At 44.1% G+C, this 17,636-nt stretch overlaps 1 protein-coding gene across 8 annotated transcripts in view; it reads right to left on the bottom strand.

Moving 5' to 3' along the window:
• Nucleotides 1-17,636, bottom strand: part of MTUS2 (microtubule associated scaffold protein 2) — a 496,219-nt gene that overhangs the window by 75,699 nt on the left and 402,884 nt on the right. The window contains exon 1 of one of the 8 annotated variants that reach the window (XM_001928226.5): nt 1,244-1,703. The exons of the other annotated variants lie outside the window; for them this stretch is intronic. Within the exon in view, the coding sequence (XP_001928261.1) occupies nt 1,244-1,297 (54 nt within the window). The 5' untranslated portion in view covers nt 1,298-1,703. Of the gene's footprint in view, nt 1-1,243; nt 1,704-17,636 lie in introns of those variants that run through there. 8 annotated transcript variants of the gene reach the window in all.

Below are 17,636 nucleotides of genomic sequence, written 5' to 3'. Positions count from 1 at the left end.
ACAAAGCTTCCTTCAACACCTTTTAGTTTCCATTTTTTTCTTGTTAATCACTTCAGTGTTGAATAACTGAGTGCAAATATTTTGCACTTGTTTGTCAAAAGCACATGCATATGCATACAAATATTTTACTTATGTGTAGTAAATCCGTGTATAAAAATTCTGACGTATGGTAGCAAAAGCCAACCCTGCTCCGATAAGTTATTTCTATTGAAAGAGAAGGACCAGGTGACTTTTAAGGTCTCAGTTCAATTTTCCCAGGTGGTCCGTGACCCTACTTGAGGTCAAAGGGCATTAACAGAACTGATAACTAAGATGTTCTCAAGTGACCTCCTCGTAATGAGTTTTATATTAAAGCCATTTCTCTCCCTTCACCTGGTCACACACTCTACCTGCTGACCAAAGGGGGGCGATTTCCATCCCTGGTTAAATTCCATTTCAGGCATCTTGGAGAAACCCAAATGTGAGCAACAATAAAGCATATCACAGAGCAGGAGTTCTGGCCCGCACATTTCTAGCAGGGAAATTAAAAGCATGTCCTAATCCCTCTGCAAGCTCACAGGCAAATGTCAAAAGCAAAGAAATGCCTTGTGTTAGAACTGTCACACAATTCTTGCCCACACTCGCGTCTCTGTTCGTTCTCCGGCTGTGAATTTCTTTCAGGGAAAACTGGAACACACACTCAGACGCCCTGGGTCCTACAGTTTTCACCTCTGTGTTATTCGCCCCTTCGTGGTGATGCAAACACATCCGGGGAGAATAACCAGGCTGGTGCTTTCTTCTCTGCCCTTAAGAGTGGACGTCCCAGGGCTGGATGCTGATTGTCAAAAGAGAGTGGGGAACTTTCAAAGTTAGCCGCTGGCCAAGACTTGGAGCACATCTAGCTGATCTCCATTCCCCAACGGAATGGCTTTGCTCTGGCAGGTACATTAAAATGCAGCAAGGATCTCTTGGCAGTTTGGATTTCAAGATGTTTGAGCAGAGCCCCCCTGTTTCGGGAGAATGCAACAGTTACACCAGGCTGCAGGAAGGCAATTATGTAAGGCACTGCAGCGCGTGTGAGACCGGTGTTTCTGCCAACGCGGCTCACCATCCAGCACCCTGGGGCCGGCCAGGGCAGCCTCCTGCTCACCCACAAGACAAGTGCACACACATGCTGGGGGACAGAGACAGAGGCGGCTGACTCTGGCCTCCTCTCTGCGCTTTGGAAGGAGGAGGGGAGGGAGAGAGAGGGAAGGCAAAGTACCGTCTTGTCCAGGCACTGAAGGCAGTTATAAGGCTTGCAGCAGCAGTGGCCCATCCCGGCAGGCTGGCGGGCACGGGGACCTCCTTCATTCACCGTGTCTGCGGGTAATTCCTAAGGCGAGGTACTGGCTCAAGCGAGAGGGGCGCGCGGCTGGGAGCTGCCCCAACCTCCATGTGGTCCCCTCGGCTACCTTATTTCCCCTAATAACTTCGGCATCCCCGGAGCCAGAGGAGCGGGAGGAGGAGGAGGAGCGCAGGGCGGCTGCGTTCGGCTCCTGCTGCAGGGAGGGGGAGGGCGGGAGCCAGGAAGGGAGGGGACAGGCGGAGGGAGGGTCACTTTGCCACGGGAATCCTCCTAGGGAGGCACATCCATAGTCGCAGAACAATCGAGCATTTCCCGATGCCACCCCGCGAGGGGAGAGCCGGCGCGCCGCTCCCCGCCCTCCGCGCCCCCCCACGTGCGGATGCGCCCCTGCGCGACGCAGACACGCCTGCAGAGGACGCAGGAAACACAAAAGAGCTGGTCTTCCAGGGACGCTCGGGCTGAGGACCACGGGGAGCCCTGGCTCTGCTCAAAGCCTGGCTTGCTATTTTCAGATAGGTAAAAATAGGATGAAAGGGGATGTATGTGGCCTTTCCTCCACCCAACCCGCCTCCCAGAGCATCGTTATCCGGGGGACCACTCACAGCTCGTCTTCAAATTTGTGTGCCATGACCAGGTTTTGCCTCATCTGAGGGCATCTTTATATTTTCAATATAATTGTGAAATCACCTGTCTCAGCTGACAAATGCAAACCATTCAAGGGACTGAAGTAATTAAAATTGGGGTGTGAGTAGCTATATTTCTCCTGGGCATATCGGCATAAATGTCTCAGAGGACTTGATCATTCTGGGAATTTATAATTTTTCAGACAGTTAAAAATCAAAAAGGGAAGGGGTGGGGGCAAAGGTTTTTGTTTTTGTTTGTTTTTTTTTTAATTTCAAGAGACACGGTATTTAAAAATATGTGTGTGTAATCCTGAAAGTAGGAGATGCAAATATTTACGAAATTAACGTTATACTTCTTGATACCTCAAAGAAGAAATCCAGAAATTTATCATCTGCAGAAATACACAAATACACTTTTGTCCTTCGAATGTGCCTAAAATGGTAAGCAGACAGTGGTGAACATTAGATTTTATTAACTTGAGGTCTTCCAAGCCGATTTTAATTAAGTAGCACAGGCTATGTAGATTGGCTTGTAGAGAAGTCAAGGGTATTTGGTAAATAAATAAGAGGACTGGACTGTTTGCCTTAAACCGGAAAAAATAAGCTCAGACCTTTCTTTAATGGTAACAGGTAAACTGGTATAACCCTTTAACCTGTTCCTGTCAAAAATTTTATTTATTTATTTATTTTTTTGTCTTTTTGGGGCCACACCTGCAGCATATGGAGGTTCCCAGGCTAGGGGTCGAATCTGAGCTGTCACTGCTGGCCTACACCACAGCCACAGCAACACAAGATCTGAGCCATGTCTGTGACCTCCACCACAGCTCACAGCAACGCCGGATCCTTAACCCACTCAGCGAGGCCAGGGATTGAACCTGCGTCCTCATTATTAGTCAGATTCACTTCCACTGAGCCAGGAAGGGAACCCTCCCCATCAAAATTTTAAATGTACGTACACTTTGACCCAATAGATCTACTTCTAATCCTACAATGACACTCACACATATACAAGAGTATATGTTTGCATAAAGGTATTCAGCTGAGCATCGTTTTTAACAGCATAAAAATGGGAATACCCTAGACAGCTAACACCTTTCCACTGTATAGAAAGGTGATACACTGCTGAGTGAGAAAACAGACTTTTATAAAATACAAAGCAAAACCACACACATATCTGCATCTGTGTGTGCCTACAATCAAGCTGTTGGGAAACACCCCACTGTTCATCCAAGGGCAGCTGAGCCTTGGAAAATGGGACAATGGGGTGAGGGAACACATTTCCACTGTTTACCATCTCGCCAGCAGGTCTTCTTTCTATTGCTCTAAGACCAGGTGTAGCAGGGGATGGCAGTGACCACTGCCTGGGCTCCATGGCGGCAGGAGGGACAGAGCCGCCTCTCTTTCACACAGGATTGCCATCCTTCGGGCACATGGCTCTGAGACAGGGAGAGAGAAGCTCACAGGACCTTGAGCTTGAACCTGGCTGAGAGCTGATGCTGCAACTTTTGACACCTTGGAGAAAAACTTTATACCGCTAAACTTCATACATCCGTGTTCACAGCAGTGCCGATCGAAATAGCCACGAGGTGGAAGCGACCCAAGCGTCCATCAACAGGGGAATGGATAAACCAAGTGTGGTCCACCCATGCAATGGAATATCATTCAGCCTTAAAGAGGAAGGAAATGAGACAACAGATGAACCTCGGGGCCATTACGCTACATGAAATAAGCCAGTTACAAAAAGACAAATGCTGTGTGATCCTATTTATCTGAAGTATAGAGAGTTGTCAGGTTCACGGAGACAGAAAGTAGAATGATGGTTAACAGGGGCTGGGGGAAGGCGGGAATGGGGAGTTGTTTAATGGGGACAGAGTTTCAGTTCTGCAAGATGCAAAGAGTTCTAGAGATTAGTTGCACCAGAATGGACTCCACTGAATGCTACTGAGCTGTCCACTTAAACAGTTAAAATGGTCAAATTTTATGTCATGTGCATCTAACTGCAATGAAAAATAAAGTGGTAGGGTTCCCTGGTGGCTTAATGGTTAAGGATTCAGTGTTGTCACTGCTGTGGCTCAGGTCACTGCTGTGGCTTGGGTTCTTCCCCTGGCCGGGAAACGTCTGCATGCCTTGGGTGTGGCCAAAAAAATTAAGCAGTGGCTTGCATGGCCCCAGGGATAGATGGTACTTGCACAGCAGGTATCTGATCAAGTGAAGATAGCAAAGTCTCTTTAGTGGGCAGAACAGCAGTGGATGCCAAGGAACTAAGCATCTCCCCACAGCCACGTGCAGAGGCTTCCTCCAGGCAGAACTGCTTGTCTGCCCCTGAGGGCAGTTTCCTTCTAAACTAGAATTTCACTTGCACCATCCTGGAAAATCACTGCTTGTTCTTGTGTGAGCTGGAGTGTGCTTGCTCCCTCAGTTGCCCACAGGAGCTGAGCGTAAGAGGGAGGCTACCCAAAGAAAGACAGATCCAGCCTCTTGTTCTCCTGCATGGACGGTACCAAAGGGTCTGGGACCAGCTTTGCTCAAATCACATACACGGTGAGATCTCAGAGCAGATAACCCAGATTTTGAGAAAGGAACCAGCATCCATATTTATTTTCTTTATAAATTAAAAAGCTTTAAATAGACTCAAAAACAGAGGGATAAATACAAATGACTTTCCTATACCCATTTCCAATTTCAACTGTTATCAAGATTTGGGGACATCTGTCGTTTCATCCACCCCACCCCCCCTTTTTTTTGGCTTTTTCTGTCTTTTCAGGGCCGCACCTGTGGCATATGGAGTTTCCCAGGCTAGGGGTCCAACTGGAGCTGTAGCCGCCGGCCTACACCACAGCCACAGCAACGAGGGATCCGAGCCACGTCTGCAACCTACACCACAGCTCATGGCAATGCCGGATCCTTAACCCACTGAGCAAGGCCAGGGATCGAACCCACCACCTCATGGTTCCTAGTCGGATTCGTTAACCACTGAGCCATGACAGGAACTCCATTATCCATCCCTCTTTAAAAAACTTTTTTCATACATCCATCACCCAGATTCAACAGTGATTAAGAGTTGAAACTTTATTTCTGCTTGTCCTGTTTTCTTTGTTAAAGTATTTTAAAGCAAAGCCCTACATACTTTTGTATGCATTGCTGAAAATTCTGAGCATTTTTTACATAACCACGTGTTCCATTAAAACCCTGAAAGAAACTGACACTATTTCCTTGGCATCTAATTACCTGGTCTAGAACAAGGTTTTCCTGGTTTCTGGAGGAAAATTATTGGACAGTTGGTTTTCTTGAATCAGGACCCAAACTAGGTGTGAGTCTCTTAGGCCTCTTTCATCAACAGCAATGCCCACCCCCTCCATTTCCTATCTCCCCACCCCCCGCCCCCCTGCCATTGATTTGTTCAGAAACGGGGTTGGTTGGCTTATAGAATGTCCCACATTGTAGACTTGCCTCTTTGCTTCCTTGTAATGTCATTTCCCATGTTCTCTGTGAATAAAATTTGGTTCTGGAGGCTGGATGAGATTCGAGGTTCAATGTACTTGGGCAACAGTGCATCCAATGCACCTTCGTGGGTATCACCGTCGGTCAGGAAGCACACAGTGACTGGTGCCACCTTCGATGATGCTGTAGTGGGTCACGTGGGATGGCTTCATCTTCTCCATGAAGTTCCCCATCAACTGCTGATCTATTGGCTTCATTTGTTAATGACTATTGCCTGCATCAGTTGTTGCATGGGAAGTTACAACAGGATGTGCTGATTCTACCATCCCTTTGCATTTACTAGCGGGAAATTTTGTATGAGAAAAGCATCTTTTTTCATCGGCTAGGTGATTTCGATTCCCAGCAATACAGCTTGTACAGGAAAGACAGGATAAATGTCCACTCCTTCCCTTTCAGTGCCAACTGTCTAAATAAAGACTTGGTGCTGTAATGGCACCCAATGAGGTTATTGGTTTTTTTCTCACGTTTTCAAAACATCATTATAAACCCATGTTTTTATGTTAACATACACAATGTCTTTTTTTTTTTTTGGTCTTTTCTAGGGCCCCACCTGTGGCATATGGAAGTTCCCAGACTAGGGGTCTAATTGGAGCTGTAGCCACCGGCCTACGCCAGAGCCACAGCAACGCGGGATCCGAGCCGCATCTGCGACCTACACCACAGCTCACGGCAACGCCAGATCCTTGACACACTGAGCAACCTGCAACCTCATGGTTCCTAGTCGGATTCATTAACCACTGAGCCACAACAGGAACTCCAACATACACAATGTCTTTTAATCGACTGCACTTCTTCTTCTTTTTAGAGGCTCAGTTTATCTTATCTCTGGCCAAGGGGAGCACCTCCTTATCAGCCCCTGTGTCCTTTTACCACCACTCATTTGTTTCCTTCCTTGCTTTCTGACGACACCCTACGGTATCCGAGGCTCATCTTGGGTGTTTCCTGCCACAGATCTGGGACCAGCTGTCCCCTCCGGGTGCCCTGGTTCCTTCTAGCTGGGAATGGGAAGTAGACATTATAATCCGGGTGTTCTTGTTGTTTTTCGAGGGCCACCTGCTCGATGGGGAATTCCCTTGAAGAAAGTGATTCTTCCCATCAACAAAACATCTCTGGAAGATTCAGGAAGGGGCCTTAGAATGGGATGACAAAGTAAGAGCTCCTTATCTTGGGGCCTTTAGAAGAAAAAAAAAAAAAAGCTCTATGAAACTTGCTTTGGGGGAGATAACATGTGACATGGCCAAGCCAAGGGCTGACAAAAATTTTCTGAGGGGTCCCCCAAATGCATGGGTATCTGAAGAAAGGCTGACCGTCTTGAAGGCGTACAGAATGTGGGGTTAGACTTCTGCAATTTGGCGCAAAAGGAAGCTGTGATCTTGCAGGCTGATAGAATCTGAGACATTTGGGTTCCTGATAGTTAAAAAAGTTTAAAAAAAAAACAAAAACAAAGAAAACAAAAAACAAAAGGAATTCCCTTCGTGGCTTAGCATTTAATGAACCCATTAGGATCTATGAGGATGCAGGTTTAATCCCTGATGTTGCTCAGTGGGTTAAGGATACAGCATTACTGTGAGCTGTGGTGTAGGTCACAGACGCAGCTCGGATCCTGCATTGCTGTGGCTGTGGTGTAGGCTGGCAGCTGTAGCTCCGATTCGATCCTTAGCCTGGGAACTTCCATATACTGTGGGTATGGCCCTAAAGAACAACAAAAAACAAAAAACCAACAACAACAAAAAAAAAACAATAAAAAAGTTCGAGATGGTTTTTATTCCTGGCACACCTTCTTTTCTTATGTGGGAGTAGGAACATGCATTTTGAAAAGTTACAGGAAGGTCTCTGGTATACATCTTCAGAGAAAACCTCATAAACACCCATAACCACCATGTTTTAGAGAAATACCTAAGGACGGACAGTAACTGATCATTAGCAGATGCCAGACACGGGGCTTAGGGCTTGCACACAATAGCTCATGCAACCCTCCCAAAGCAGGAGGCAAGAAGCCCTATTATCACCCCATTTTTCCACAGGAAAAAAAATGAGGCTCAGAGACTGTACATTTGTCAAGTGTACATACAGCTCAGAAACAACAGAGTGGGGTCTCGAACTCATTGACTTGAAAGCCTGTCTCTTTACCACTGTGCTTTGCTAACTACACTGTGCTGGTTGATCCTTTTATCTGTAAGGTCTGCCTACCTAATTGTAAGTTTGTGTTAGAAGCTGGATAATAGATCTTAGCATATAAAAATAGAAAAGAAGGAGTTCCCATTGTAGCACAGTGGAAAGAAACTGACCGGCATCCATGAGGTTGTGGGTTCAATCCCTGGTTTCGCTCAGTGGGTTAAGGATCTGGCATTGCCATGGCTGTGGTGTAGGCTGGCAGCTACAACTCTGATTCAGCCCCTAGCCTGGGAACCTCCACATGTTTCGGGTACAGCCCTAAAAAGCAAAATTTATATGTGTGTGTGTGTATCTATGAAAATATATATATATATATATATATATATATAAGAAAATTCAAACATATTTATGAAATTGCCCCAGATTTTCAGAACTTGGAACAAGAGCCTATACCATAGTGGGTTTTTTCCCCCCAAGGCACCTTTACAAAACAATGTACGATTAATTTTAAACTAACCTATTGGAAAATAGGTGCATAAGTCAACATTAAAGTGTTCAATTTTATTATTCTTGTTTCTCTGTCTTCCTTGAACTTGGACTTCCTTACCCATCTCCACCCTCAATCGCCCCTACAGACCCAAGGCCCCCTCTGCTCACACCCAGCAGCCCGGCTGCCACTTTGCCTCCTCTGCCTGGGCCTCTCATTGGAGTGGCTTTTCTCCTTTGTGACTTCCTGTCATCCTGTATACTTGCTCCTGCTAGTGACATTCTGCTCATGTAATAATAACTGTTTACATCTGTCTTCCCCAACACATCGTGCCCCTTGCTGTGCCTCGCATTCGAGCCCACAGCACCAGCAATTTGCTTTGAGACCACGCCCCTGTGACCACTTCCTGAAGCAACTTGGGAAGAACCTCACAGGAGTCGAACTCAGGGACGCCAGCTTCCCAGGAGAAACGTGTGGCGGTTTCCTGCAGCTTCAGCCATGCGGCCATTTGCAGGAGGTCGAGATAAAAACTTGTATCTCTGTCTCACTGTTTATTTCAAAAGAAAACCATGAAAAACGATCGGGACGGAGCCTCATACAGATTGTCAAGGCAACCATCTGTTTATTCTGGTTCCACCATCCGTGCCCCTCCTTTTTCCATGCATCGAAAATATGAGCTGCAGCTCTCGCTCTGGATTTTAGCAAAAGAAGGGGATTGCCAGGAAAATATGCGTAGCCTTGACCACGCACAATCCATCAAGAGATTTTAATGAGGTGAGCAGGGGCTCGAAAGGGAAAATACAGAACAGAACATTTTAGACCAGGGGCAAATGCTGGTTATGATCACCAGACAGACAGAAAACGGATACAGCTGGAAACATCTTTGATTACTAACCGGCATCTAAAGTATTAAGGGGATCAAAAAGAAACAGTGACAGATACACTATTCTGTGTTTCTCTGTCTTCCTTGAACTTGGACTTCCTTACCCATCAGACGAGAACTGCAAAAATGTTACCGCTCTGTAATACCCATGGAGGAAGGTTGCCACCTATGCCTGGCAATCTCTTTTGTTTCTAATCTGTAAATCTTGGACAGTACCTTTTTTTTTCTTTCCCCTATGAAGTCAGTGACTAGGATGACTGCAGGTGAGACATCCTCTTTAAGTTTCTGCATTATATTCAGAAGAGCGGGCCAGCCTCATAAGAGAAGTGAAATTCAAAAGGATCTTTACTAGCTGGATAAATACACTGGACAAGATAGGATAACTGGGAGTTCCTGTTGTGGCTCAGTGGAAACGAGTCTGACTGGTATCCATGAGGATGCAGGTTCGATCCCTGGCTTCACTCAGTGGGATAAGAATTCGGCGTTGCTGTGAGCTGTGGTGTAGGTCACAGACATAGGTCGGATCCTGCAGTGCTGCTGGCGGCTACAGCTCTGATTTGACTCCTAGCCTGGGAACCTCCTTATGCCATGGGAGCGGCTCTAAAAAGACAAAAAAAAAAAAAAAGATTGGATAATTGATAGAATCAGATGCGGAGATGGGAAGCAGCTGGCAAAGCTGCAGGGTGCATCTATCTATTTGACATGCTTTAGATAAGAAGGATGGTCGCCATGAACCATAAGCCAAGTATCAATCAACAGTGTGACTGGCCACTATGAGGTCGGGATGAAAGGAAGTGGACAGGGGAATGGTGCCTGAGATCAGCCCAGGTGTCCGTCTCAGTGCCTCAACCCTCCTTACTATACCATGACGAAGCAGTGATCCCCCCAGAACAGACTGGCACTACTGCAGGAATGGGAGTGACGTGTCACTGACCTCATCAGCACATGGCTTCTTGCCTTTGGCAAGACTAGTCCCCAGCCCCTCAACCAGATTAAGCTCCTCCCGGAAACCTCTACTCCTCCCTCGTAGACGTTCCCACCAGGGCAATTAAATAGCTCCCGGATCTGTCTTTCTCTAGGAGGTCACCAGTTCCGTGAAAGTGGGAACCACACCTGCCCGTAAGGACACAACTGCATCCTTATCACAGCACCAGGCACACAGTAAGTACCAGCATATGGGGATTGAATACATTTCAGGTGAAGCAGCCTCGCCGTCGTTAAAGCTGAAGAACTTCAGGGCATAGGGACCTGCTAATAGGCAATCACACAGCTGTTGCCATAACCTTTGGGTGGGGGGTTTAAAACCCCTGCAGAACAGTAATCCTTGGGCCCAGCTACACAGACACTGTCAAGTAAAGACACAGAAACTGCTCTGACTTCCACCTGGACTCTTCTCTAGATGTGGAGCTCTGAAGAAGTACGAGACATGAAGGGGCCACTTGCCGTCATTATCTTTACGAGCTAAGCCTGGGAGGAAGCTGACTCTCAAATACCCCATCATGCTCCTCTCTTTTCCTTTTCTTCCCACTGATGGTCTGTATGGATCTGTCACTAAACGTCACCAGCAGTGCTCACTCTAGAGTGCCACGGGGCCTCAAACCAAGGACTCCAGAGTCTTTACTCTACAACGCATGCCCAGATTCCTGACACGCTATCGCGTCAGAGAAGGAAATGGTGGGTATCTCACAGCTAGTGATCACATCAAACCTTTGCACAAAGTCTACCCCGGCAGGGAAGGTGACCATGGATCTTTGAAAATGACATAATGGACTATAATCCAATATACAGCAAGTCCTGAAGGCGCTACCTTCAACACAGACCCAGGCTCTGACCACCTGTTACACCTCTGCTGTAGGTATCCTGGTCCAAGTTGCTACTGAATTGACCCTCGCCCCTCCCTCCAGTCTATTCTGACAACCTGGACGAGGAGACATTGTGCAAATAAGAGAGGATGTCTGTTTCTATCCTCCAATGCTTCTCTTCCTACTCAGAAGGAAAGGCAGCCTGGAATACCTTATTCCCTAACTGCTGTCACCTTTTCAGGAAGACCTTCCATAAACACTCTGTAAATTTACGACACCTCCTCACCTGTTCTACTGCTTTCTATACCCTTTTCCCCCAGTTTTTTCTTCTACAAGGTACCCTCTATAACTTGCTTCTTCGTTGTTTATCTCCTTCTAGCAGAATGTATTTCCACTTAGGTTGGGATTTTTGACGGCCCTGTCTCGATTGTCTTCTCTGCTTTGAATGGTGCCCAGCACAGCGTGGTCCTGAATAAATATTTAATGAATAAATGAATTATGGCCAATAGCTGGCTCAGGCCAAAGAGAGAAAAGATAAAAGAGACAAATAAAGGTATTAAAGCAGAAGGAGGGATATTCTATCGCTACTGCAAACAATTTTAAAAAGAAAGAGAAGAAAGACTGTGGAGTCTGCCCATGTCCACATCTCCGAACGTTTCTTCCACGTCAATGAAGACTAACAAGAAGACAAAATAAAAATGCCTAAAACTACATCCTCAGCACAACCAAAACACTGAGATGCCATCTCTTACCTCTGGGATCGGCTAAACTGAAAAAGCATGACAGCAGATTTGATCTACAAGGCATTGGAAACACTCTCATACATTGGAAGCTGGTGCAAATCTTTTGCAGGGGAACTTGGCAAAATCTAACAAAACGATGTGGGGTCTTCCTTTTGGACCCAGAAGTTACCTGCCTAGGATTTTACCTTGAGAACATCTCTAACAATGCACAAGGTTGTTCATTAGAGCAGTGTCTGTAGTCGGAAATATTAAAAAACCCCTAAATGCCCATAGATAGGAAAGTGGTTCAATAAATTATGATACACGCACCTGTATGGAGTACCATGCAATGGCTTTTTTTTTGGTTTGTTTTTTCAAAGATTCAAGAAGATGCATACGAAGTTATCTGGAATGAGTTCCAGAATGTGTAAAGTGAAAACAAAGCACAAAGAGCATAGAGTATATGGCAGTATGCTCTCTTCCAGCTAAGAAAGAAGACGAGAACAAAAACATGGAGATACTCTTTTGCAACAGGAAGGCTGGGCCAGAATCGCTCCTACAAGGGGGTTGGTGGGGATGAGACTGGGGTGGGAGGGACGAGGGAAGTGGCGCTTCTGTACATATACATTCCGTGTGTTCTGGGGTGTTAAAGCCACGTCACTGTGTCACGTACTCATTAAAGAAATAATTAAATAGGATGTGTGCGGAATCCCAAATGGATGACAAACAACCGAAACTGATTTTTTTTTTTTTTTTAACAAATGAATAGCATACCCACAGTGAAGCAAATAGGGAAGAAAAAAATTAACTTTGGAAAACAATATCTTGCCTATATATGGCTAAAGAAAAAAAAAACTGTGTGCAAGTGGGTAAACAATAGAAACGACTTTTTGTTTATTCTGGGACAGAGCATGGAGCAGTACATGTGGAGGGTCCACTTTTAGCTAAAATTTTATTTTTAAGATAAAATATCTAAAGAAAATACAGCAAGATGTTAGGGTTTACTCAATTTTGATAACTTGCAAGCAGTTGTCATTAAATAATTCCTTACTCTTTTCTGTATGCTTGGAGTATTTCACAGGCAGAAGAAGCTCACTCATAGCAAGACATGCTCCAATGTCACCGCAATCTGCTCTACTAAATATGCCAGGTCTTTCCTGGAAGGTTTTATAAGTCACTAATACTCTGCAGGATTAAAATAGAGAACCCCAGAAGCTAACTTTTTTGATCGGGCTGTGCTATGTAATTTGGACTTTTGTTTCGACAAATGAGAAACAACATTGGACTAGACATTTTCATTAAAAAATTTATGATGCTTATAAAATTTCGAAAAGCCCTCACCCTCCTATTTGGATAATAAAGTCAAGAACGGGTTGTCAAGATGATTTAAAGCTGAGGACGTTTGCATGGGTTCTGGCAAAATTATTTAAGAAGCAAATCAAAATGCTTAGGCCATAGCTATTTAACATGATTATAAGCGCTGATTATTCAAATGAACTTAATTAGTCACAAATTCCCCAAGAACATTAAATAACTCCTCAGTGGCAGAAAAACAGGCAGTTTTACTCTTTCACCGAATATAACTGGATTATTTTCTTTTCCTGGAAACATGAAAAGCAACTACAGATTTATTGGTCAGTATTTAAAGAAAGATCAAAACCCTTTTAGATTCACAATCAATATACGAATGGTGAGCAATAATAAAAGCTTTTTCTTTTTCTTCTTCTTTTTTTTTTTTAGGGTCACACTCTTGGCATATGGAGGTTCCCAGGCAAGGGGTCGAATCACAGCTACAGCTGCCAGTCTATACCACAGCCAGAGAAACACGGGATCTGAGCTGTGTCTGTGATCTACACCACACTTCACCACAACGCAGGATCTTTAACCCACTGAGTGAGGCCAGGGATTGAACCCGCAACCTCATGGATGCCAGTCAGTTTCGTTTCTGCTGAGCCACAAGGGGAACTCCAAGAAAAGCTTCTTGAAGCTTGACAACAATATGTAAAATTAAAAAAAAAAAAACAAAAAACAAAACAAAACAAAAAAGTATTACTGATCCTGTTGCCAGTGACATCTCATTTGGAGTCAAGTTAGGGTTCCAGGAAAATGGGGAGAAAGATTTCAGGAAGGCAGAAGGAAAACCAGCTCTCCTGTTTATCAGAAGTTTAGCTAAAAACATAATTTTGAGCATATCTTCTTTTTGATGATGGACCAGCTGTTTGCCTTGCCTATTCTGTTTGATCATGAGGACAAGTCCTAAGGGGAAAGAATAAGGCACATCTTTTCAATACCCAACCTTTATCTTTCCTCACTCTGTCCATGGGCTAGGTTTAAACTCTAGAAGTGGCCCGCCCATGTGCACACACACATATACACACACCTTAATTCCTGAGCAAATGAGGTAGTAGCATTTCTTGTTCTTGATTAAATGATCCTATATTATAAAGATGTCAATTCCTTTCAAATGAATCTTTAAATCCGGGGCAATTAAAATTGAAATCCCCATGAGCTTTTTTTCCCCAACTTGATAATTTGTTTTAACAATTCAGCTAAAAGAGAAAATGCCTAAGCCCTGAATTTCAAAAATACTAACGAGGAGAAAAAGTTTTCTATTTATAACGACGTCAACTTTATTATAAAACTACAGTAATGAAAACAGTTTGGTCTGGCCCAGATAAATAGCTCCATGGAACAGAGGGAGCTAGAAACAGAACCATGTACATTTGGAAACAGAACCATGTACATTTGGAACTCAAATGCCACCTAACATAAGAAAGGTGGCATTTCAAATCCACAGGAGATACTAGAGTATCCATCAGTGGTGTTGAGATAATAAGCTACCCACGTAGAAACACAAAAAGGTGAACCCTCTACTACCAAAGCAAATAGCAAATTTCCTATGGATATAAGATCTAAACACCAAAATGAAAACCACCAAGGTATCAGTGGCAAATACGTAAGAGTATCATTGTAATCATGGGGACAGCAGGTTTTAAGTATGAAATCAAATCCACAGGACATAAAGGGAACAGACACAGATTTGACTATGTAGCAAAGCCAAATCTTGCATATGTTAAAACCCAGTATAACCAAGTACAAAGAAACCCATAGGGCAAAGAAAATATTTGCAACACTTACGGTAGATGAAATGTTAATGTCTCTAATATATAATTTATCATAAATCAATACATAAAAGACAAATGATAGAAGGGAAAGGAGATAAGCAGGGAATGTGGGCAGGGGCATATGCTTGACCTCTTCTGAGTAACAGCAAAGAGCTCAAGAGTCGAAATGAAAAAAACGAACGAACAGCCATACCTGTGCCCAGAGGGTCATGTGCACCTCTGCCCTGGTAAAGATACTATTTCCTAAGGAAAGGGTTGGCTACACAAAGGAATGAATAACTTAGGATGATGTCTGAGCCTCAACACTGGCTACGGTTGACAAAGGGCCACCCTGCCAGCCTCAGTTCAATCCACGGAAGAAAAAAGAGACGCCAGGAGACATTACCATCTGCGCTGGTGATGAGCTCTTCCGTCTTCTCAGCTTATCCAACAGACGTCGCAGTGATGACATCACAGGATTTCCTCTTTTCCAGAACCTTGGGTCGGGACCATTTCATCATCTCTGTGCCACCTGCAGATGCTCTTTAGGTCTCAACTTGGTCCTAAGCTCTGCCAACCAACGTGAGCATCTTTACTTCTTGACTGCCTCCCACGGTTTTACTGGGGTTCTTCCCTCAGCTGCATAAGCACTGAGCCCCTGTGTCACCTCCATTTCCAGACGCAGCCTCCCTTCTTCCAAATCAGACCTTCTCTCCAAGATTATTTTTCTCATTTTTGAAGTTCCTTTCATGAGAGTCTGTAATGTTAGTCTACATAGGTCCTTATTTTGCCCACATTTTGGAAGATTGTTTCACTGTCACAGACCAACAGTTTTTTCCTCCTAGACGGTTTTCATTCCACTGTCTTCTCTCCATCCTTGTTGCTACAGAGTTACTCCTAGGTGGCGTTGTTCCTTTTGTAGATACTTTTTCTTCCCCTGGGATTGCTATAAAAATCTTCTGCTTGTTTTCTGTGTTCTGCAATCATACCACACAGGATGTGGGTGTGAATTTCTTTTTATTTACTTTGATGCACTGTTCTTTTTAAGTCTGAGGGTTCATGTCATTTATTAATTCTGAAACAATTCTTAATGATCATTTTTAGTCGTGCTTCTTCCAATTCTCTACCTTCCTTCCGTTTTTGTTTGTTTGTTTTTGGCCTCGCCTGTGGCATGTGGAAGTTCCGGGGCCAGGGATGGGACCCCTGCCACAGCAGTGACAAGGCCTGCTCCTTAACCCACTGAGCCACCAGGGAACTGCTCCTTTCCTTCTGGAAGTCTTATCACGTATGTCAGCCTATTTCATTCTCTCCTCCAGGACTTTTTACCTCTTTGATATTTTCCATGTCTTCATCTTCCTGGGCTATATACTCTGTAATTCCTTCAAATCTTCAGTTTCATGAATTACCTCTTCTGTAGTTCAACCCTTCACTAAGTTTTAAATTTCAATGATTGTCTTTTCAAGTTGCAGAATTTCTACTTGATTCTTTGGTGATTTTTTTTTCATTTTTTTATAGCCATACCTGCAGCCTATGGAAGTTCCCTGGCCAGGGGTGGAATCAGAGCTGTAGCTGCCGGCCTTCGCCACAGCCACAGCAATGCCAGATCTGAGCCGCATCTACAACCTATGCCACAGCTTGCAGCAAATGCCAGATTCTTAACCCACTAAGTGCGGCTAGTGATTGAACCTGCATCCTCACAGACCCTATGTCAGGTTCTTAACCCACTGAGCCACAGGGGAACTCCTTTTTGGTGATTTCCGACAACGTATTTTTGAATCATATTTTGGGTTCCCTCTCTTCTAAAACCACATTACACACACTTTTTTTGAACACTGTTTATGATCATTTTAACACAGTAAGTCTTCTGTAGGTGGGCCTGTTGTTTGCTGTTTCTGCTGACTCTAACACGAGACTTTGTGTGGGCATGTCTTGTGATTTTTTTTTTAAGGTGTGCTTCTCTTTTTGGAACTCTCTCTGTAAGAGTTTTTTGAAGCCTGGTTAAAGAATGCATTCCTCTTGGGAGATTTTTCTTTTATTCAGACCCAAGATCATTTCAGATTTCAGTTCTTGGCTTGCAGTTTTTCAGATTTGGCAAATAGTATAATGAGAGGAACATGGGCTGGCCAGTGGTCCCCGATTATTACTGGAAACTCTGAAATTTCTCTTTGCACAAGCACGATCTCTAAATTTCATTTTAAAATTATAAAACATACCGAACACACAGAGTAGTAGAGTAAGTAATATAACAGATGTATATGTATGTATGTATGGTACAACAAGCAAGCAGGTGGGTTTTGTTCTCTTTGTTTATGCATTTCCCCCCTAATTTCTAACTGTTTCTCAGATCTCTTTCTTGGAAAAACGTGTCCGTTTGTATTAACAAAATATAACAATTATGAGCGAAGAGACTGAAAACATGAACAAATATTTTACTCATATATATTAACTTATGTTTAATTTATGAAGAGGACTAGGGGGTTGAATGAGGGCTTGAAGGGAATAGTAAGCGTTTGGAAAAGCAGTCGAGAGAAATTGGAGATACACAAACAAAAGGGTTGATAAGCAACACTCCTGGCAGCTCCACTGTGGCTGGAGGCACAGATCAGCCACGGCTCACAACGAGCAGCACCCAGATCACAGCATCCTCGTGTGACTGGAGCTCCGCTTGGCGGGAGGAGGCCACTCAGGGAGCCACGGGCCGAGGAGTTACAGAAGTGCTGCTTAGAGTTAATGTGCATACAAATCCCCGGGCATCTTGTTTCTTTCTTTCTTTCTTTTTTTTTTTAAGTTGGTCAAGAAGCAGGCAATGGTTTTTTTTTTTTTCTTTTTAATTTTTAAATTATAGTTGATTTACAATGTTCTGTTAATTTCTGCTGTACAGCAAAAGCAAAATGACCAGCCATATATAGATAGATAGATAGATAGATAGATAGATAGATAGATAGATAGATACATGTTCTTTCTCTCACATTATCCTCCATCCTGCTCCATCACAAGTGACTAGATACAGTTCCCAGTGCTATACAGCAGGATCTCATTGCTTATCCATTCCACATGCAATAGTTTGCATCT

Source organism: Sus scrofa, chromosome 11 (genome assembly GCF_000003025.6).
Source record: "Sus scrofa isolate TJ Tabasco breed Duroc chromosome 11, Sscrofa11.1, whole genome shotgun sequence".
Classification (NCBI taxonomy): domain Eukaryota; kingdom Metazoa; phylum Chordata; class Mammalia; order Artiodactyla; family Suidae; genus Sus; species Sus scrofa.
The sequence above is the reverse complement of the archived record's forward strand: the minus strand, read 5'-3'. Positions and strand labels throughout refer to the sequence as shown.